Source organism: Heterodontus francisci, chromosome 41 (genome assembly GCF_036365525.1).
Source record: "Heterodontus francisci isolate sHetFra1 chromosome 41, sHetFra1.hap1, whole genome shotgun sequence".
In the NCBI taxonomy this organism is placed as follows: Eukaryota; Metazoa; Chordata; class Chondrichthyes; order Heterodontiformes; family Heterodontidae; genus Heterodontus; species Heterodontus francisci.
Window position 1 is genome coordinate 16,847,937 of NC_090411.1, and position 23,664 is coordinate 16,871,600.

Sequence of the window (23,664 nt, forward strand, 5' to 3'; positions counted from 1 at the left end):
GAATGCCCATATACATGCATTTGCCAGTAGAGAGTACCTGCCCATTATCCCTACTCTCTCCATTGCTTCAGGGAACCATCACGACCGCCTCAAAGCAGATCAGCCGACAGATCAGGAGATTCAAGCTCAGGCCTCCTCAGTGTGTTTCGGTAACAGCCCCTACACTGTGGTTCCCGTCTTCCTTTTTGGAATAAGAAATGGCGTTCCACAGGGATTTGTGCTGGGACAACTGTTGTTCACCATTTTTGACTTGGGAATCAGAATTTCAAAATTTGCAGATGCCTTCAAATTGGGGACTATGATTAATACTGAGGAAAATGGCAACAAAATACGGGATGTCAATAAACTTGCAGGGTGGGTATGTAAATGGCTAATGAATTTCACCTGTAGATCATTGTGAGTTGGTGTCTGTTAGTGGGAGGAAAGTGGGGCCATCCTCTTCTTGGAAAATAAGAGACTAAATAGGGTTGAAGCACAAATGGGTACAGATTCAAAAATCATTAAAACATTTTGCTTTGATGAACATTGGGGCAGTGCAGTGGTTAGCACAGCAGCCTCACAGCTCCAGTGACCCGGGTTTGGTTCTGGGTACTGCCCGTGCAGAGTTTGCAAGTTCTCCCTGTGACCGTGTGGGTTTCCGCCAGGTGCTCCGGTTCCCTCCCACAGCCAAAGACTTGTAGGTTGATAGGTAAATTGGTCATTGTAAATTGACCCTAGTGTAGGTAGGTGGTAGGAGAATGGTGAGGATGTGGTAGGGAATATGGGATTAATGTAGGATTAGTGTCAGTGGGTGGTTGTTGGTTGGCACAGACTCGGTGGGCCGAAGGGCCTGTTTCAGTGCTGTATCTCTCTGACTCTATAGCATCGCAGTTTAACAAATTCATAAAAATGCAAACAAGCAGGATAGAATTCAAGTTCTGCTTTCCATTTTATAAAAAGGATATCGAGGTACTGCAAAAAGATTTACTGGATAAATTTACAAATATATAGGAAAGACTGAACAGTCTAGAAAAGAGAAGGCTGAGGAGTGACCTGATCGAGGTAGGATAGCCAAGATGTTACCACTTACAGGGGAGACCAGAACTAGGAGTCATAAATATAAGATAATCACTGATCAATTAATAAGGAATTCAGGAGCAACGTCTTTATCCAGAGAGTGGTGAGAATGTGGACCTCATAGGAACAGGAAGAGGCCATTCAGCCCCTCGAGCCTGTTCCACCATTCAGTGAGGTCAAGGCTGATCTGTGACCTAAATCCATATATCTGCCTTTGTCCCATACCCCTCAACACCTTTAATTAACAAAAATCTATCAAAGTTAGTTTTAATATTAACAATTGACCTGGAATCAGTTGCCAATTATGGAGGAGAGTTCCGAACTTCTACCAGCCTTTGCGTGTGGAAGTGTTTCTGAACTTCACTCCTGACTGTACTGGCTCTAATTTTTAGACTCTCCCCCTGGTCCTAGACATCCCAACTAGTGGAAATGGTTTCTCTCTATCTACCCTGTCTGTTCCCCTTAATATCTTGAAAGCATCAATCAGATCTCCCCTTAACCATCTAAATTCAGGGAATACAACCCTAGTTTGTGTAATCCTTAAAGTCCAGGTATCATTCTGATGAATCTACACTGTGCTCCCTCTGAGGCCAGTATATCCTTCCTTAGATGTGTTGCCCAGACCTGCTCCCAGTAACTCTAGGTGTGCTCTAACCAGGGCTTTGTACAGCTGAAGCACGACTTCTACCCCCTTGTAGTCTAGTCCTCCAGATATAAAGGCCAGCATTCCTTTAGCTTTTCTGATTATTTTCTGTAACTGTCCCTGACATTTTAATGATCTATGAACATGGACTCCCAAGTCTCTTTAGAGTTCTACTGTTTCTGGCTTTTCACCATTTAGAAAGTATCCCAATCTATTCTTTTTAGATCCAAAGTGAATGATGTCATATTTGCCTACATTGAAATCCATTTGCCATAGTTTTGACCATTAATATCTCTTTGTAATTTATTTGCTTCCATCTATACTGATTACAACGCCGCCTATCTTTGTATCATCATCAAATTGGATGTGTGGCTTTCTATCCTATCATCTAGATTGTTAATAGATACAGCGACTAGTCGAAGGCCCTTGTGGGACACCACTAGCCACATCCTGCCAATCTGAGTACCTGCCCATTATCCCTACTCTCTGTCTCCTGACACTCAGTCAGTTTCCTAACTAGGTCAATAATTTGCCTTTAGTTCCATGAGCTTCAGCTTTAGCTAACAGCCCCTTTGAGGAACTATAGACAATGCCTTCCATAGAAATAATATCCTTAGGCATTCCCCTGTCCATTACTTTAGTCACATCCTCAAAAACTTGCACTTCACAAATCCATGCTGGCTGTCTCCGATCAGCTGAACATTTTCAAGATGTCCAGTTACTCTATCCTTAATTATTGACTCTAGCGACTTCCCAACAACAGGTGGTAGGCTAACTGGTCAATAATTTTCTGGTGTCTCTCTCTCTCACCTTTCTTAACTAATGGAGTGACGTGTAATTTTCCAATCTAAAGGAATAGTTCCTGAATTGAGAGAACTTTGGGAGATTTTAGTTAGACCATCGGCAATGCTCTTGTCTACTTCCTTTAAAACCCTGGAATGAAAACTATCTGGTCCTGGGGGATTTGTCATTCTTTGGTGCCATTATTTCTTCATTACTGTAATTTTGCTTAAATTAATTATTGTAGGTTCCTTTCCCTTATTCAATATTAGTTTCCTTTTGATGTCCTCTTGCTCTATGGTAAATACAGCCACAAATATTTAACACGTCTTCCATGTCCTTATTTTCATTTACAATATCACCATTATCAATTTTCATGGGACCCACATTGCTCCTGATCACTTTTTTTTCTTTTTATAGTTGTAAGAGTTTTTTGTGTTGGTTTTGATATCCCTTGCAAGTTTCCTTTCATTCTCCTTTTTTGTAGCTTTTGCTATCTGTTTTGTCGCCAAGATCTGTGCTATCATTTGCATTTTTGTGCGCTTTTTAGTTTTATGTTGTCTCTTACCTCTTCAGTTGTCCATAGCTGTTTTTCTCACAAGTCGAGCTTTTGCCCCTTAGAGGTATAAACTGATTATGTATCACACTAAATTATTTTTTGAACACATCCCACTGTTGTTTTACCCATTAATAGATTTGCTCAGTTTATTGTAGACAGTCTCATCACATCACATTGAAGTCAGCCTTAACTAAATTGAAAATTTTAGTAGCTGTTTCCCATTTCTCCTTGTCAAATACTACGCTGAACTCAATCGCTATTAGTTAAATGTTCACACACTGTTAGCTGTTAACGAAATATGGCTCTTTGCTCATTATTAAATTTAATATGCCCTGCCTCCTTGTTAGTTCCACGACATATTGTTGCAGAAAACTATCCTGAACACACTCAAGAAATTTGCTACCTTTCTGACATGTGCTAGACTGCTTATCCCATTCTATGAAAGTTAAAATCCCCCATTAAAACCACTCTACCTGTGCTACATGGAGAGGAGATAAACAGCAAATATGCATTTAAGGAGACGCTAGATAAACACATGAGGGAGAATGTTAGAGTGAGATGAAGAGGGGTGGGAACAAGGTTTGTACGGAGCTGTTGGGCTGAATGGCCTGTTTCTATGTTGTACATTCAATGCAATCCTGTACTGTCCTGTCCCCGACTGTCACTCATTGTGTTAAAAGAGAGCATCCAGTCAAAGAACAGGACTGGTGATCAGTTAATTTTAATTTGCATTTTCCCTGTACACAGCAATTTCCATCCATGTTTAATGGTTTACTCTCCGCCTCCCTCCTTCCAGTGTCACCCTGTGCTGAAAGCTTTCATGTGTGGCTCTCTCAGTGGAACCTGCTCAACGCTGCTATTCCAGCCCCTCGACCTGGTGAAGACTCGTCTCCAGACTGTGCAGGGTTCTGTGAATGGGTATGTACTCACAGCAGGGCGGGAGAGGGTAACTGAAGGGCTGGGGAAGTGGGCAGACCCGGGGAGTGGGCAGTCCTGGGGACAGGGGGAGTGGGTGGTCCCAGGACGTGGGCGGTCCTGGGGATTGGAGGGATGGGTGGTCTTGGGGACTGGATGGTCTCTGGGACTGGGAGAGTGGTGGTCCCGGGAAGTGAGTGTTCCTTGGAACTGGGTGGGGGAAGAAGGTCAGTAACAAAGCCTATGGATAGTGATCACACAGGGCGTGGTGTCTGCTGACCTCATTTCCTGTCTGACACTCTGTTGTGGGTCAGGGAGGGGTGAGTTTGCTGGGCAGTGTTTCTGCAGTGTGGATTTGAAGTCCTGCTGATACAGTGTGTCTAACTCACCTTTTGCATCCCTCACATAGCTGACAAAACCCCGCCGCCCGCCACAACCTTCAGACATGAAGCCCCGAGACTCGATCCCCAGGCTCTCAGCTAGACTGCACAGTTGGAGGCATTGACTTCCGTGTCCCTGGAGGAAATTAGCCAGTGAGTGTAGTCCAGCGAATACTGCTGGAAAGTGCCAGTATGTGAACACTGGAACTTGGCTGTGATGCCCCATGCAGTTGAATAGCCTGTTGCCAATCTTAGTTTTCACTCACAAGGAATGGTCACTTGGATGGCGAGTAGGTGCCTCTGGCTCTGTTGCCGAGCAAGTGGGCATCTCTGAGAGAAGAGACAGTCGGGGGCAAAAGGGACAGAAAGTATCAGACTACCTCCTAACTTAGTAATGGAGACGCACAACAGTTATGCCTGGGTCAGGTAAGCATCACACTTCTGCCCCACCCCCGCCTCCACTCCAGTGGCCCACAGCCCAGCACTGGCTCCACTTTATATGGTATATGGGGAAAAAGACAACATAACAGAATGATTTTGAAATCTGAAATAATTGTTTAAGAATTTCCACATTTATATATCAACTTTCATATCCCCATTATCACAAAGTGGCTTATGGCCAACAGATTATTTTTGACACGTAGTCATTGTTTTGTAGGTGATACTGGCAGCTAATTGCCCACCTCAAGCTCTCGCAAACAACAATATAGTATTGATCAGATAATCTATTTCAATAGTATTGATTGAGGGATAAATGGTGACCAGGACCCCTGCTCCTTGACAAGTACTGTGGAGTCTTGGACATCCACCTGAGAGGGCAGAAGGGGCCTCAGTTTACTGTCTCATCTGAAAGACGGCACCCCTGACAGTGCAGCACTCCCTCGATATCGCACTGAGAGCGTCAGCCTAGATTATGGGCTGAGGACTCCAGAGTGGGACTTAAACCCACGACCTTCTGACTGAAGAGGTGAGAGTGCTATCCACTGAGCCACGCCTGATGCTTGTTGCAGAACACAGCAGGTTAACACTTTGTAGTCCAGGAGATTTTATTTTGGGATTTTTTGTGTGTCTGTATTTTAGATCTGGGCAAGTTGGAATGATTGCCATCTTGCTGAATGTTATTCGCACCGAGCGAATAATCGGACTGTGGAAAGGAGTCTCTCCGGTACGTGAGTGATGGATTAGGTGTCCCTGTATGTTTTCACTGGGTTTTACCTCTTTATGAAAAATGCCATTTAAGTTTAAAGCCTGCTACTCGTCAATTAGCCTCGGGGTCCCTGGCTAAGGTTGGGGGGGAGAGGGCTGGAGTGGAGTGGGACCTGCACCTCAGCCCTGTCTCTGTCCTCTGGGTGAGTGCAGGATCTGGTTTGCTGATGAAGTTCTTCAGAATCGAATAGCCAGTTTGACGGTTGCTAAGTTTGTGTGTGTAATCACTTTGGCAATTCACCAGTACAACCATTCAGCAGAAAAGGAAGTGGAGAAAGGGAGATAAACAAGGGTGCACTTGTCCAACAGGTTTGAGGTTCTTTCAGCTTGTGTAGCGAGAGCAGGGACCGCAGGGAGGATGAGCAAACTGACCACAGCACTGTGCTGTAGGGGGCCATTCAACTGGGGGAGTAAAAAGGAATGTAGTTGTAGTAGGGAACAGTATAGTTGGGGGAGAGATACTGCTGTCTGAAGCTGAGAGCATGAGTCCCGAAGGCTGTGTTGCCTGCCTGGTGCCAGGGTTAAGGACGTCTCCTCAGGGCTGGAGATGAACTTAAAGTGGGAGAGGAAGGATGCAGCTGTTGTTGGTCCATGGACCAACAACATAAACAGGACTAAATGAGGTTCTGCTGAGGGGGTTTGAGCAGCTAGGGACGAAATGAAAAAACACCACAAAGGTAATAATCTCTGGATTACTACTTCAGTCACGAGCAAATTGGCATTGGGTAAATAAGATCAGTGAGTTGAATGTGTGGCTCAATGATTGGTGTGGGAGAAATGGGTTTCAATTCATGGGTCATTGGCACTAGTACTGGGGAAAGAGGGAGTTTGTACCGTTAGGACGACCTTCAGCTGAACTGTGCTGGGACCTGTGTCCTGGCGAATTGTATAACTCAGGTTGTAGAGAGGGATTTAACCTAAATATTGCGGGGGGGGGGTTCAGGTGAGGGGGAATTTAGAAAGTTAACGAGAAAGGACAAGGCAATAGCGCAGGGTAGCGATACAGATAATCATAACCAGATGTGACAGGAAGGGACAGTGCATACAAACATAACGTACCAGCAAATAAGGTCAGAGTAAAGAAAAATGGTAAAAAGACACATTAAAGGCTCTTTATCTGAATGCATGCAGCATTTGTAACAAGACGGATGAATTGATAGCACGAATAGAAATAAATGGGTATGATATGATAGCCATTACAGAGACGTGGTTGCAAAGTAACCAAGACTGGGAAATAAATATTCAAGGGTATTTGACATTTCAGAAGGATAGGAAGAAAGGAAAAGGAGGTAGGTTCACTGTTAATAAAGGATGAGATCAGGACAGTATTGAGAAATAATTTTGGCTTAGAAAATCAGGATGTAGAATCAGTTTGGGTGGAGATAAGGAATAGCAAAGGAAAGAAGTCACTGGTGGGAGTAGTTTATAGGCCAGTACAACAGTAGCTACACTGTAGGACAGAATATAAATCAAGAAATAATGGGGGCTTGTCGGAAAGGTATTGCAATAATTGTGGGTGATTTTAATCTTCATATCGATTGGACAAATCAAATTGGCAAAGGTAGCCTGGAGGATGAGTTCATAGAGACAGTTTCTTAGAACAATACGTTCTAAGTACCCAACCAGGGAGCTGGCTATTTTAGACCTGGTAATGTGTAATAAGACAGGATTAATAAATGATCAGGATCCTCTAGGCAAGAGTGATCATAACATGAAGGAATTTCATATTTAGTTAGAGGGTGAGAAGTTTGGGTCTGAAACTCCTGTCTTAAATTTAAATAAAGGCAATTACAAGGGTATGAAGCAGAGTTGGTTAAAGTGAACTGGGAAAATAAGTTAAAAGGTAAGACAGAAGAGAAGCAGTGGCAGACATTTAAGGAGATATTTTATAATTCTCAACAAAGATATACTATTGAGAAAGAAAAAACATCTGTGGCTAACTAAGCAAGTTAAGGATAGTATCAAATTGAAAGAAAAGGTGCACAATGCTGCAAAGGTTATTGGGAGGCTGGAAGATTGGGAACATTTTAGAAACCAGCAGAGGACGACTTAAAAAAAGAGGGAGAAATTAGAATATGAAAGTAATATAAATAGCAAGAAATATAAAAACAGACAGTAAAAGCTTCTACAAATATATAAAAAGGAAGAGAGTAGCTAAAGTAAGCGTTGGTCCCTTAGAACATGAGACTGGGGAATTGATCATGGGAAACAAGGAAATGGCGGAGACTTTGAACAAGTATTTTGTATCTGTCTTCACAGTAGAAGACACAAAAAGCATCCCGAGAATAGTAGAAAATCAAGAGGCAAAAGGGACGGAGGAACTTAACACAATCATGATCACTAGAGAAAAAGTACAAGGAAAACTAATGGGACTAAAGGTTGACAAGTCCCCTGGACCTGATGGCCTGCATCCTAGGGTCTTAAAAGATGTGTCTGCAGAGATAGTGGATCCAAAATTGCCTAGATTCTGGAAAGGTCCCAGCAGATTGGAAAACTGCAAATATAATGCTCCCATTCAAGAAAGGAGGGAAACAGAAAGCATGAAACTATAGGCCAGTTAGCCTAACATCTGTCACTGGGAAAATGCTAGAATCCATTTTTAAGGAAGTAATATCAGGACATTTAGAAAATCATATTTAATTTAGGCAGAGTCAACATGGTTTTATGAAAGGGAAATCGTGTTTGACAAATTTATTAGAGTTCTTTGAGGATATAACAAGCAGGGTGGATAAAGAAAAACGAGTAGATGTAGTGTATTTGGATTCCCAAAGGGCATTCAATAAGATGCCAAACAAAAGGTTACTGCACAAGGTAAGAGTACATGGTGTTGGGGGTAATATATTAGCATGGATAGAGGATTAGCTAACTAAAGGGAGACAGATAGTAGGGATAAATGGGCATTTTCAGCTTTGCAAACTGTAACTAGTGGAGTGCCACAAGGATGAGTGCTGGGGCCTCAACTATTTATGATTCATATTAATGATTTGGATCAAGGGACCGAGTCTATTGTAGCCAAATTTGCAGAGAATAAAATGATAGGTAGGAAAGCAAGTTGTGAGGCGGACACAAAGTGTCAGCAAAGAGATATAGGTTAAGTGAGTGAGCAAAAATTTGGCAGACTGAGTATAATTTGGGAAAATGTAAGGTTATCCACTTTGGCAGGAAGAATAGAAAAGCAAAAAATGGAGAGAGACTGCAGAATGCTGCGTTACAGAGGGAGCTGGGTGTCCTTGTACATGAATCACAAAAAGTTAGCCTGCAGGGACAGCAAGTAATTAGGAAGGCAAATGGAATGTTGGCATTTATTGCAAGGAGGATGTCATATAAAAGTAGGAAAGTCTTGCTATAACTGTACAAGGCATTGGTGAGATCTCACTGAGAGTACTGCGTACAGTTTTGGTCTCCTTATTTAAGGCGAGACATACTTGCGTTCGAAGCAGTTCACAAGACTGATTACTGGGATGAAGTGGTTGTCTTAAGAGGAAAAGGTTGAGCCGGTTAGGAGTTTTGAGTTTACTTTACAGGGTAAGTACTGAGAGGATGTTTCCCCTCGTGGGGAATCTAGAACTAGGGGGCACAGTTTCAAAATAAGGGGTCCCCCTTTTAAGACAGAGTTGAGGAGGAAATTCTTCTCAGAGGGTCGTTAGTGTGTGGAATTCTCTTCCCCAGAGAGCAGTGGAGGCTGGGTCATTGAATATATTCAAGGCCAAGTGAGGATGATTTTTTGATCTTCAAGGGAGGAGAGGGTCATAGGGGGGCAGGCGGAAAGTGGAGTAAAGGCCACAATCAGATCAACCATGATCTTTTTGAATGGTGGAGCGGGCTTGAAGGGCCGAATGGCCTACTCCTGCTCTTATTTCTTATGTTCTCATGTGTAGAGAGAATTAGAGCAAAGGTGGCTAATGGAATAACGACACAGATCAGCCATGTCCTGACTGAATGGCAGAACAGGCTCAAGGAGCTGAATGGCCTCCTTTTGTTCCTAGGCAATCAACCGAATCTCTCTTGAGTTATCTCAGGATGATTCAGTGGATTGGAGTTGAGTCAGAGAAATTGCATCAGTGAAGAAGACCATTCGGCCCATTGAAGCTGTCCAATTCTCCTGTCCTTTCTCTGTCCCTAGTGGCGTATCGCAGTTGTGTTTTCCCCCCCTAGCCCTAGGAGCCGCCTTTAATGATGTCACGTGGCTGCACAGACCGGGGATTGAACCTGGCATCTACTAGTATGTGTGATGTAGGAGAAAACTAGGCGGAGTCAGCTGTACCCACTGTCTGTCTGGGGCACGCCCTCCATGTGCCCCTCTCCTGCCTGCACTTCATGAGCCAGGGTATTGGTCAGTGGCCGACAACAGAGTGGGCGTGAGGAGGTGTCTGGAGCTGCCTTTCCCCACACTTTCTAGCATGTTTTACAGGCTGTGTGTTGTGGCTGTGAATGTTGACCCACAAGCTGTGAGTCTCACACCTAATTCCTTTTTTTCCCCCCTCTCTCCATCTCCCTCGTTGCAGTCGTTTGTCCGATGCATTCCTGGAGTTGGGATTTACTTCAGCATGCTGTACTCCATGAAGCAGCAGTTCTTCAGGTGAGACGGAGATCTTGGGCTGTTTTGTTACACTGACTTTTTAACTCCAGAACCTGGATTCAAATCCACCGCAGCATGTTGGGATGTCTCTCTGCTCAATGTGAAATTGCATCTGCACTCAGTTCCCAGCCAGAGTGGCCCCGTAGCACAAATATTCCTCCAGCCCAGCCCTAAACTGATGGGGTCGTCGGGGCTGCAGGGTAGTGTTTGCTGACGTAGGGAGCGCTCTTGGGAGCTGGGGCATTGCAGTGGGAGTAGTACTGTCCATCTAACTCATGCTGTACCTGCCCTGGGAGTGTTTGCGGCATTTAGAGGGAGCTCTGTAGGAGGGCAAGGGTATCTCCAGGCTCTCTGATGGAGTTGGACTTTGGGAGGGTCTTTAGCCTCCTTAGAAGTTCAGACGGACAGTTGGAAGATAGGAAGTTAGAAGTTTAGGGTGACACCAAGACGGTTCCATGAACCTTTGAAGGTCCAGCTGCTGCTGCCCACAATTGATGCTTTAGCATGTCGGGTGTGCAGCTGGTATGACTGTGAAGCATTGAATGTAGAGAGGTGTATTCCCAGGAATGTTGTGTGGGTGGAGTTTATATGAAGCCTGCTGAGCCAGCTGATTGGTGGATACTGAAACCCCACCCTCTGCTTGACCCCATGACAGCGGTAGTCATGCTGTGTGGTCCGTTTCAGGATAAACATCAAGAGTGACCCATCGCAGGGGCATTTGGCCATGATGGGGGGGGAGAGGGGTTGGGGGGGGGTCTGAATCAGATCTGGGAGGAAGCTTTTGCTTTCCCCACACCACTGAGGTGCCATGTCCTCAAACACTGAGCCCCTGCCATCTGACCTGCGGGGTCTGACATTCTGCCCAGTGACGATGTCTTAAAAACTGTTTTTCCCCTCCAGCGAAAGAAGCCCAACGGCGCTGGAGTCGGTGGGTTTGGGCGCCAGCGCTCGCACAGTGGCGGGCATCTGCATGTTGCCCGTGACCGTGGTGAAGACTCGATATGAGGTGAGTTTTGACACCACTGCAGGGTTTTTAAAGCTGCCCGGTAGATGTGTGGCAGGCGCTAGCGGGGCGGGGGAGGGTATTTATCTGACAGACCCTTCCGTCGGAGAGATCTGTGCCTTAAATATTGTACCCCACTCGTGCTGCACTTCTACACTGCTTGAAACCGAAAGCAGAACGATTGAAAGACGGGAATCGTTAAATTTAAAGAAGGCTGTGGAAGCTGAGCCCTGGCCCCGGGGGAGAGGCAGCGGACTATTCCTGTCCCCAATGTGAAATGAGTTTATACGGCACCCCCCCGTTCCAGAGGGCACGGCCTGAAAAGCAGTAAACCGGCCCTGATTGCGCAATCCAGCCCGTTGTACTTTCTGAGCTCAGGACAGAGTTCATTCCTCTTATACACCGACTCCTGGCACATTTAGTTCTGCTTTCAGCTTCTACACCCTGCCCTCTGGAGCCTTCTTACAAATAGTTTATATCTTGCTTCCCACCTCCCACCACCGCCTTCACGCCGCCTTTCTAAAGCCCTCTGTAAACCCAGCTCTTTGGCTGTGTCTTTCAGTCTCACTCCCCCAAGACCCTTCCCTTCTTGCTCAAGTGGCCCTGATCTGTGTTCTACAAACATACGAATTAGGAGCGGGAGTAGGCCACTCGGCCCCTGAAGCCTGTTCCGCCACTCAATTATATTATGTTGATCTGATTGCAACCACGACTCCGCATTCCCGCCTACCCCCGATAACCTTTCACCCCCTTGCTTGCGGTTGAGAATAAGTTGTGAAGAGAGCTGGCGCCCCAGTCAGGAGACTGCAAGCGGGGCTTCCACCTGTGCTGTGTTCGCTGGGGTGGGCCCATTGCTAACAGTACCCAGGAGCCAGAGAAAGGCACCAGAAAGACCACCACCGCCTGCCCCCCCCCCCCCCCCCCCCCATTCCCAACTCCAGCCACTTCCCCCAAATACCAGCAACATCCCGCAGCCAAACAGACTGCAACTGTGACACTCAGGGACTTGTCGGGTTACGGGTCTGTCCTGGTTCCCCTGTTGAGTGAGCAATCACCGTGTCCTTTGCACAGCACATTAACCAGGTTTGCAAGTTCAGGCAAACATTGACGATGGCTGTCACTGTTTGAAGAGCAGCAGGATGTTTCCTCAGTTATCCTGGGCAATATTCCTCCTTTGGCCAAAACCCAAATGGCTCGTTGCTGTCTGACAAAATGGCTGCTGCCTTTTAAAAGTGTGCGCGCGAGATTCCTGGAAATATGTTGCATTTATATAGAGCCTTTCACATTCTCTGGATGTACCCAAAGCACTTCACAGCCAAATGAAGTACTGCTTGATGAGTTGTAACTTGTTTGGTGAGCAAGTGGAGCAGCCAAGCAGTGCACAGCATGATCCCACAAACAGCAATATGACGATAGCCAGATAATCTGTTATTACATGTTGGTTGAGAGATAAATGCTCACCAGGATACCGGGAATCTTTTCTGCTGTCTGTATACTGGCCATGGAATCTTTAATATCTGCTTGAACAGACAGGAACCTCGGCTTAATATCTTTTAAAGGATGGCACCTATGACAGTGCAGCACTAGTGTCAGCCTGGGTTATGTGCTGTAGAGTGGGATCCGAACTCAGTTGGTAAACTGACCCACTCTCAGATTCCCCCTGCAGGGATTTTTGAAAGATCTTGTCAGCTGTCCCAAGGGAAAATGGTAGAATCACAGCAGCAACATTTTGATTTCAATATAAACAGCAATTAAAAATGAATCAAGCCTTACAGGAATCTAATGACAGATGGACAGAAATCTAGTGGTCTCGCTGAGCCCCTTATGATCCAGGACCCCAGTGTAGAAACCGACAGCTAGAGATAGTTGAGGTGCTGTATAAATCTTTATCGCTGCACAAGACCATCACTTTTTTTTAGCTAGAAGTATGCATATGGGTGGGGAGGTGAGAAATCAGGAAAAGGGAAGAGAAATGAATCTGTGTGTCTACGTCTGCAGAGCGGGAAGTATCGATATGAAAGTGTGTTTGGTGCTTTGAGAAATATCTACAAGACCGAGGGCACGCGGGCGCTATTCAGCGGACTGACGGCTACACTCCTGCGTGATGCCCCCTTCTCTGGAGTTTACCTGATGTTTTACACACAGACCAAGAAAGCAGTGCCTGAAGGTGTGTGTGAGGGTTTGATGTTGCCTTGATGAAAGGTACTTTATGGAGGGGAGGGGAATTTGGTACGGATAGTGCTTGCAGTGCTTCTGGTTTACGAAACGTGATATTCCAGCATTGTGGCAATCGCCGTTGTATCCTGTATACCCTCCAGATCTCATTATAAATTCTTATGTAAACTTGTCACGTTGTAATTACCCCCCCCCCCGCCAGGGAGGTGCTGCAGAACCAACACCAGTAGCAGGTGTAACTACATTGTGATAAGTTTACACAGGCAGTTTGCATTATAACTGTGGACACAGGACTTTATAACGAAAATATGAAGACAAGGAAAAGAATTTCTGACTTTAAAATGGGTCTGAATTGGGTCAGCACTCCTTGGCTTCCCCACCCCTCCCAAACCTTGAAGACTAAGCTTGGTGCACAATCTCAAGGGAGGTCAATTAAGAGTGATTTTCAGTTTGCCCTTTGCCTTCCCTCAAGAATCTGCCAGTTACTTGTTGGGGAGGGGGGGGGGGGGGGGTGGCCATGGGGCAGGGGTTAGCATTCACTGGGTTTCACCATATCCACAATCTTCAGTCCCAGTACTGAATATCATTGGGCTGTTCAACCATAAAGTGCACACATCCTGATAGCAGAGATTACTGATTAGAACAGGACATGGGTAGGGTGGGGGAGCTGGTGCTTAGGCTGTGAGACCCAATGGAGCGGCTTTGAATCCAGTTTAAAGAGGTGAGCGAGCTATTATTGAGGACAAGCCCACTCTCAAAGCTGTGAGGAGCAGTGCTCATTAATATAATGGTGACCCGTCTCCTGCTCCACAACTGAACCGGTTCCAGTGCTTTCTGTACTCAGTAAGTGTGCTTATTGAGAGGTTAAAGCTGGGGTGGAGATGGCAGGTTTCCATCCACCTGCATCCGAGGGGAGAGCTCAGGAGGGAGATGCAGGTTAACTGACCGCACTGGATGTTGGGTTCCTTCACCTGGCAGAAGCAGAGTGGGCGATTCGCACTGGTGAGACCATGAGCTGTGCCATATCGTGACCACCTTGGCGCACAGCTCTCATCCAAAAGATATCTTCCCTCAGTATTGCACTGGGTCTGTCAGCCTAGATTTTGTGCTCAAGTCTCTTGAGTGGGATTTGAACCCACCACCTTCAGACTCGGGCGAGAGTACGACTACTGAGCCACGGCCGACACTCTTGGAATTGTTATCTGTGGCTTCCCTGTCTCCTGCAGTTTAGGGCAGTTTACAACTGAGTGCACTGGATACTGTAAAGGTCGAGGTCTGAACAAAATCCCAGCTATAGTATTGAAGGCTTGTGCTCCACAACTAGCTTCAAGTTGTTCCAGTACAGCTACAACACTGGCATCTACCCGCCAGTGTGGAAAATTGCCCAGATATGTCCTGTCCAACAAAAGCAGGACAAATACAGCCAATTACTGCTCCATCAGTCCACTCTCAATTATCAGCAAAGTGATAGAAGGTGTCGTTGACGGTGCTATCAAGCAGCACTTACTCAGCAGTGACCTGCTCACCGATGCTCAGTTTGGGTTCCGCCAGGGCCACTCGGCTCCAGACCTCATTACACCCCATGGTCCAAACATGGACAGAAAAACTGACTTCCAGAGATGAGGTGAGAGTGATTGACCCTGACATCAAGGCAACGTTTGACCAAGTCTGGCATCAGGAGCCCTCGCAAAACTGGAGTCAATGGGAATCAGAGGGAAACATTCCACTGGTTGGAGTCATACTTATCATAAGGAAGATGGTTGTGGGAAACTAATCATCTGAACCCCAGGACATGGCTGCTGGAATTCCTCAGGGTAGTGTCCTAGGCCCAACCATCTTCCGCTGCCTCATCAATAACCTTCCCTCCATCATAAGGACAGAAGTGGAGATGTTTGTTGACGATTGCACAGTGTTCAGCACCATTCACAACTTGTCAGAAACTTGAAGCAGTTCATGCTCGCATGCAACAAGACCCGGACAACATTCAAGCTTGGGCTGATAAGTGACAAGTAACATTTACACCACACAAGTGCCAGGCAATGACCATCTCCACCAAGAAAGAATCTAACCATTTCCTCTTGACATTCAACAGCATTACTATTGCTGAATTCCCCTCGTCAACATCTTGGGGGTTACCATTGACCAGAAACTTAACTGACCGGCCATATCAATACTGTGGCTACAAATGCAGGTCAGAGGCTGGGAATTCTACAGCAAGTGATTCACCAAAGCCTTTCCACTATCTACAAGGCACAAGTCAGGAGTGTGATGGAATACTCTCCAATTGCCTGGATGGGTACAGCTCCAACAACACTCAAGAAGGTCGACACCATCCAGGACAAAGCAGCCCACTTGATTGGCACCCCATCCACCACTTAAACATTCACTCCCTCCACCACCGGCACACAATGGCTGAAATGTGTATCATCTACAAGATGCATTGCAGCAACTCGCCAAGTGCTTTTTCAACTAGACCTCTTAAACCTGTACTACCTAGAAGAATAAGGGCATCAGGCGCTTGGGAACACCACCTGCAAGTTCCCCTCCAAGTCACACACCATCCTGAGTTGGGAATATATCTCCATTTCTTTATCGTTGCTGGGTCAAAATCCTGGAACTCTCACTCTAACAGCACTGTGAGTGTACCTAACAACACATGGATTGCAGCAGTTCAAGAAGGTGGTTCACCACCACCTTCTCAAGGACAATTAGGGATGGGCAATAAAATACTGGCCTTGCCAGCAACATCCACATCCCATGAATGAATAAAAAATAAAAGTAAGTCACACTGTGTAAAGAACTCACACCACTGACACCTCTCCTGTGACAACTGGTCCCTTCAGGCTAAAATATATCTAATACAACCCTAAGTTGCCCACTGTCAGATGATGAATATCTTTTTCTACCTACAAGATGGCGACAGAGTTGGATGAGACTCACACTTGGAATGCACTGTCTGAAAGGTCAATGGAATCAATAGTAGTTTCAAAAGTAACTTTCAAAAAGAAATTTGATAAATACTTTAAAAAGAAATTTTGCAGGACTATGGGAAAGAGCAGGGGAGTGGGATTAATCTGATAGTTCCTTCAAAGAGCCGGCACAGGCACAATGGGCCGAATGGCCTCCTTCTGTGCTGTAAGATTCCATGACTTACCAGAGGCACCTCGTGGTTGTGATTTGCAACATAGTGATAATTGACAGAAAGAAATGGGAAATGTTGACCAAAAACCATGACTGCAAGAAATATAGTTTGTGTATAGTAAGTGTGCAGTCTACACAAGATGGTTTATGGGGAGACAGATGAGTGTGTTAATTGACTGGAGGTTGTTGGGAATCATAGAACGGGTTGACTGAAATGCTTTGGTCAAAGCTGACTTTGTTTTTATCTTCCAGAGCGGTTCGACACACCGATTGTCCCTCTGATCAACTTCAGCTGTGGCATCTTCGCTGGCATTTTGGCGTCTTTGGCGACACAGCCAGCTGATGTCATAAAAACGCACATGCAGCTCTCCCCGCAAAAGTACAGAAGTGTGAGACACACTATTGTCTTCATCTTCGAGGTATGGCCACTTGGCCCCATTCACTTTTCGCTCTATATTCTCGAACTGCTGCCTTATCTTCAATCAACCCTTTCTCTTCAAACCTACTTGAAAGCCTTGTGGTCATCCAACACCATCCTCAGCCCTTTCCTAGATTCCATGGCTGTTGCTGTACTTTCCAATCGCCTGTCTAGCGAGAGCATGGGAAATAGGAACTGGAGCAGGGCATATGACTTCTCAAACCTGTTCTGCCATTCAGTGGCTGACCTATTCTCAATTCCAACTCCCCATCCTATCCCCAAATCCCTTGATTCCCTTAGTTGTCCAAAAATCTATTGATTTCAGTCTTGAATATACTCAATTCCAAAGATTCACAACCCAAATGTGTCAATACGATCACTTCATTCTTCTAAACTCCAGAGAATACAGGCCCGTTCCACTTAAATCTAATTTAAGTGAAATCAAGGACCAGTTAAAATTTCCTTCACCTCAAGACCGATAAAAGTGGAGCCACTGTCTTCTTGGCTCCTGTCAAAATCAAAGTGCCCCTGGCCCCACCTCTGTCTATCATGCCAGTCGTCCCCTCGGGCTAAATCTGAAGATGCCCAACCTCTGTGTGCTTTTCCACCTTAGTCTGAGCTCCAACACCACATCCTTTCCCCCTCCAGGCTGCCGCCAACCTGCTCTGCCCCACCCCCACTGAAGCTCTACCCGTCTCCCCTGCATCTTCAGGTCTGACTTTTCCAATGTTCTCATCACTGGTTTCTGCCCTTCCGTCTCCTTTCCCATGCCAAGTCTCATGTGACCATTCCTCCCATCCATGCCAAGCTCTGCTAGCTCTTTGTATCTCAGCAAACCCACTTCAAAATTCTCATGTACCTTTCCAAATCCTCCATGGCCGGCACCCTGTTAGTGATCAAAGGCCTCTGCGTGCACCCTCTGTTCCTCTGATGCCTGATTGCTGCTCATTCTCCCTCCCCTGCCCCCAGCCTCGAATAACTACTTTGCTTCACTCCCTCCCTCCACCTCTCTTGAAGGGTCTCGTAGCCTTCACACCATTTCCAAATGATCTCTTTCTCTGTGTCTGCTTAATCCGGAGAGATGTGTGAACTGGAGTTGAAGGGAAAAGTATAATGGGAGCTGGTTGAGGGAGGAGATAAGTTCAAGATGTGAAGATGTAGCTCAGGTAAATGTATAGCCTTCCTTCAATTAAATGAGACTTCAATCGCGGGTGGGGGAGCAGGAGGAGGGATGGGGAGGTGGAAGAGGTGGGGGCAGCTGGAGACTTGGGGGCAAGGGGAGGTGGAGATAGGCAGTGGGATGGGGGGGGTGGGTGCAGGGAGAGGTGGCTGATGTCTCTCTTTATCAGGTGGTGAGGAAACCAATTTCGAGCTGTTGAGTGGCCAGCACTGTTAGACTGAGAGCAGGTTATCTGCCAACAGCAGCCTGCACTTATAACACGCCTTTAATGTAATAAAACATTCCAAGGCGCTTCACTGGAGTGATATAAGACAGAAGACTGACATCAAGCTGCTCACTGAGATATCAGGACCGGTGACCAAAAGCTTGGTCAAAGAGGTTGGTTTTACGGAGGGTCGTAAAGGAGGGGGGAGAGGTTTAGGGAGGGAATTCCAGAGCTTAGGACCTAGGCAGCTGAAGGCACGGCCGCTAATGGTGAGATGAAGGATAAAGAGGGGGGAGGGGGAGGAATGGATGGACAAGAATGCAGAGCTGGAGGAACGCAGGCATCTCAAGAGGCTTGTAGGAATGGATGAGGTTGCGGAGATAGAGTGGGGAAAGGCCACGGAACGATTTGAACAGGGGGATGAGAATTTTAAAATAGAGGCCTTCGGGGAACAGGAGCAATGTAGGTCAGTGAGCACAGGGGTGATGAGTATACGGGAGGCCGGCCAAGAGAGCATTGGAATAGTCCTGCAGCATGGGGAAGGAGAAGAATTAAACTGAGCACCTTCTCGATGGAGTCTTGGCTTGATTCATTACCAGTGTAACAAGGTTAATATTCCTCTCCCTCTTCCCCCTCAGAACCATGGCGTTGTGGGCTTTTTCCGAGGTGCTGTTCCCCGGTCATTGCGTCGATCGCTGATGGCTGCCATGGCCTGGACGGTGTACGAGCAGATGATGACCAAGTTGGGCCTCAAGTCATGAAAAGATGGGCAGTTAAATGAAGGACATTTGGGTAATGGAGAGGAGGGGCTTCCTGTCACTTGAAGTTTTTGTGAATGAGACTTCAATGGGCTTGGAGTCTTTGAAAGTGAACGATGGTACTTTTATATTTTGGCTTAAAGAATTTGCTTCGCAGCAGAGTGGAGTTCACATTGTTTGAATCTGTGCCAGAGAGTTCCGGGTAGATGTACGCACATTATCTACAGATGCCAAATGTTCTGTAAACTCTTGACCTCTTGTGCCGTTCCCCGGAGGTTATGTAACAGGCAGAGGCAACCTGTTTGTAACTCTGGGCCTTCGGCTGACCTTTTCCTGATTAGCCTTCCAGAGATTCTGGTACTGGGCCAGTGAAAACTGAGCAGTGAGGCAGAGGTTATTAAAATACTCCATTTGTAGCCACTTGACAGAAGCTGAGCACGACTCCTGGTCATCTTCTCTTGGCAGTGACTAAGTCTAGTTAACTGACGGACTGGGGAAAGATTACCATCGCACCCCCACCACCCCTCCCACAAGCATGAGGTACAAGAATCCAGAGCCCGTGTCAGTCGGTTTAATCGCGACCTACGCAACCTCGGTCATGTTTAACACCCATTAATAATTTCTGAAAGGAGAGTGGGTGAATACACCGCCCTCTGATGTGCTGTACAGACCAGGAGGACCCCAGTCTACGCTGAGTCATGCGATCGCAGCTGCATCAGCAAGAGGGCCGGTTGCTGCATTCGGCCTCAGCGTCCAAGTTGTGTGGGTATGGGTGGGGGAGGGCAGGCGGGGTGACCAAGGTTTCCCACTCCTGATCACTACACAGTCAACAACTCCCCCTTCCAAGTCCAGGCATGTGGGCATCGGCAGAGGGCAGGAGAGGGTTTCTCAGTGATGCCTTTTAAGGTTGAATAGCTAAGTCAGTATTCAACTTTCTAGGCATACCCATGAAGAATGGCTTCTTGGGTGTCCAGTAACCCAAGAATGTGGCAGTGTCTTCAATGAGCAACCAGGAGGGCCAGTTAGAGTCGAAGCTGTCGACCTGCTGGGTGGGTTAGTCTCTTCGATAGATTCCAGAGTTTGTACATAAACCTCCTCCTGCACCACTCACAGTCTGAGGATGCTCACTGATTTACTCTGTTAAATTGTGGAACCCGACCTCGCATTGGCCGTCGCGTTTCCAAGGGTGTTGTGTTGGTATTTTAGTGCTCAGAGGTCATGGGGAAACCCCACGGGCTGCTAAATGGGTAATTGCTGTGTTCACAGGGGGCTGCATGTATTTGTCCTCGTGGCCCCCCTCAGTCCTACATGAAATTGCCTGGGCAGACATCTTGGCCTTAAGGCAGCCTCACAAGGTTATTCCCTGTGTTTAGCTTTCTGCATTTCCAAAGTGGCTGCACCTAGTTAGTTGAAGGTCAGACCCACCCCCTGGCCCCAGTCCAGGCACTGGTTGAATGTTTGCGGCTCTGCACCATTCTAACATGCAACCCAATTTCTGTCTTGCGGCTTGGTCTTCACTGAAGATTCCTTGCCTGCACATCCTCACCCCACCCCCTCCTTTGCAGCTGCGAGCAGAAGCTGATTGAGCTGTTTTGGGCTGGAGTGCTAGGCGGGATTCTTGCCTGGGGATTGGGAGAGGAGAGAGAATTATTTGGAATTGACTTGCTTCACTCAGATTGTGACCAACTAGTGACCAAGCAGAACAGTCTTCAGCCAGCTACGGGGCAGAGGAAAAGGAGGTGGTTTCATTTGAAATTGGATTGTATATTTTTCGACAGTGAGTTGACATTGTGGCAGAATTCATCTCAATAACACGTGGTTGCTGAAATTATAAGGGTACTTTTACGGCAACGATCCCGCTAAATTTTCTTTGCAGAGGGATAACTGCTGTCCAGGAAAGAGTTAAAATTAGTTACATCTTATCGGAGAGGGAGGATGGAATTATAATTGTTTCTTTGAGTGTAAGTCACTCGGAACAGTTAATGAACTTTGGAGTATTATGAAATCCGCTAGTTTAACTGTGTAAAGGTTCCAGTTTGACGCAGAATGAAAACTGCTGATTCAGGACCTGGAATCTGCTTTACCCGAGTGTGGTGCCCACACTGGGTGGATAGGAATGGTACTGGCACTGTGGCGTCACTCTGAAGTCCCAGATGGTATCAAGAGCAGCCCAGTGGTGACACTACAGACCAGGAACACTATTCCCAGAACCCGGCCAATCCGGTCCAGAGACACACAAACAGCCCCACCCGATGTGCACTCGTATTTCTTCCCCTCTCGTTGACTCTAGAAGCCTGAAGGTTCGGAAAGGCCTGGTGCTGATGCCTCATGGTTGGGTAAATCCTGAATCAAAACATCAACTTGTGACAGCTGGAAGTTAGTGGGAAAATTGAACTTAAACTTTTTTTTGTCCTGTGTGGCCGTGAGGCTCAGTGGGGCCTTTGAAGACAAATATTTGGACAAACTAAGCTTCACTATGGCAACAGTGCAGAAAAATGAACAGTCCCATAGGTTTGAATGCTGTTGGATCCTTCACAAATGTTGCCAGTGAAATGGTTCCACCCTGCCTGGATATTGCTGGGGATGGAATGCTTGGTTCATTCTAGGCCTCTTTTGAATCTATTTAATTTTTTTGAAATTACTGCCCCCTACACATTCACTCTACCCACCCACATACCTTGTGGCTGAGGACAGTACTGTGGGGCTAGTAATGATTGGGGTTCACACTTGAACCTCCCTGATCTCCATGAAGTTGCGGCAGAGATCAGTGACATAACACACTTGCACGAATCCTCGTCAGTCAATTGTACAGATGCTCCCCAAACACATCTCTCGCTCTCATTTTTTTAATGATTAATTCTGGTGTTCAAATGCTATTGTTAGAATAATACAATAATGGTAATTGTTGGTTTACAAATATTGAATGCAAATTAAATGTGCAATAAGTCTGGGCCAATGTAGAGAGCTGTATGAATTGTTTAATGCCAATGGATGAAAGTTGAGAGACACTCTTACTGCCATTTTTATACTATTGAGTTTTAGAAAGAGAACTTGCTTTTTGTAAAGCCCCTGATGGTTGAGATCACCTCCTGCACATCTGGATGGAGGGGCTGCCTATTGCTCACTGCCCCTTGCTGCCCTTAACTCAAACACTCCACTGGTGAAACTCGCCTACAATAGACATGACTGCAGCAGGGCACTGCGTGTCCTGGGGGCAGGGAGGGAAACATAACCAGGTCTGTCTATCTCCCCATCGCCGCCCCCATCATGATGACAATGGAATGGCGTTGGCAGTGCTGAACCATCCCTGCTTAAAGTTGGTTCCCTAGTCTGGTGAACAATCTCCACTGGGGTTGGGCGAGGTCAGGGATCAGAATTGATCCTCTCCTGCTACTGCAAGCAGTTTTGTGCAACTCCCCACCCTTTGCCTTGCTAGGTAAACACACTATGTTGCACAGGGCAAGGTGTTGCAAGGTTCAGGCCAATGAAGGGACAAGAAAGTCAGCCAGAGTTCTGTACTGATCACCGATCAGATAAACTGTTGCTAGAAAGTGCAACTCTGGGTGCCTTGAACTGAACACCAGATAGGATTTGTTTGTGCTGATGTAAAGATTCCAGCACTCACTAGCCAGGCTCTTGGTCTCTTGGATATGGAATTTGATCGACACCGCTGAGAGCGATGGGGCAAAAAAAAAATCACAGGAATGAAACTTCAAGATTTTGAACTGTTGCTGCTTTGTGCCAGAATGAGTTTGTACAAAGGCAGTCTTCTGATTGTAGTCAGTCGGCAAGTTAGTGTGCCTCAGTTCAGAGTTGGGCGGTGGGGGGGGGGGAATGGTAATGGGTATAGCTTAAATCTCCTTCAGAAATTTTTTTTGGCATGGCTTCTGCCCAACTGCACTGCCCTAAACCCTGGGATTGTCCCGGCTGTCCGCAAACTCTTCAAACATGTGACTGTGCCTCTGTTCCATTACTGGTCTTGTGTTCTTCTGATGGAGGCTTTGCCGAGTTCCAGGAGGGCGCTGAGAAAGAACCCAGACAAAACAGTTTGTATTGGATCAGCTGAGTGACCATAAACTGAATAATATGCACTTTTAAACAACTCTAATAGTATAAAAATGGATCATTTCTCACATAGATACTGATTTGACATTTAATATGATGTTTGAAATGGTGCTGTATAATACCCAATTTCATGTTATTGACCCAACTAAAAACTTGTAACTAAATTTATTTAATAGGGATCAATAAAGATTGATTTGTTTTGAATATGGATTTTTATGTTTTTGAAGTGGAATTTCTGAGGTAATTACTCAATTCACTTTTAGTACTCATCAAATTGTGACAAGTGCTCTTTTCGTCATTTTCTTTTTTAAAAAGCTCATTCTCGGGAAGTGGGCAAGGCTGGAATTTATTGGCCATTGCATGTTCCACTGAAAGCAGTACTGGGTCACTTGAGAGGGCAGTGAAAGGTCAACCACTTTGGTCTGGACTGGTGTCATGTATAGTCTAGACCAGGTAAGGATGGTAGAAGAGCATGGCCTGATTGTGACGCAGTGGGTAGCACTCACATCTCTGAGTCAGAAGGTTGTGGGTTCAAGTCCCACTCCAGAGACTTGACCACATCATCCAGACAGTTATGTGCCAGTACTGAGGGAGTGCTGCA

At 46.2% G+C, this 23,664-nt stretch overlaps 1 protein-coding gene across 4 annotated transcripts in view; it reads left to right on the forward strand.

The window, feature by feature from the left end:
• slc25a38b (solute carrier family 25 member 38b) overlaps positions 1-23,271 on the forward strand; it is a 32,936-nt gene extending 9,665 nt beyond the window's left edge. For all 4 annotated transcript variants that reach the window (XM_068019378.1, XM_068019377.1, XM_068019379.1 and 1 more), the window contains 7 exons: positions 3,835-3,956; positions 5,414-5,498; positions 10,045-10,118; positions 11,019-11,124; positions 13,120-13,288; positions 16,690-16,856; positions 18,879-23,271. In XM_068019378.1, coding sequence (XP_067875479.1) covers positions 3,835-3,956; positions 5,414-5,498; positions 10,045-10,118; positions 11,019-11,124; positions 13,120-13,288; positions 16,690-16,856; positions 18,879-19,001 — 846 coding nt within the window. In that variant the 3' untranslated portion in view covers positions 19,002-23,271. The remainder of the gene's footprint in view (positions 1-3,834; positions 3,957-5,413; positions 5,499-10,044; positions 10,119-11,018; positions 11,125-13,119; positions 13,289-16,689; positions 16,857-18,878) is intronic.
• Positions 23,272-23,664: the final 393 nt, after the last annotated feature.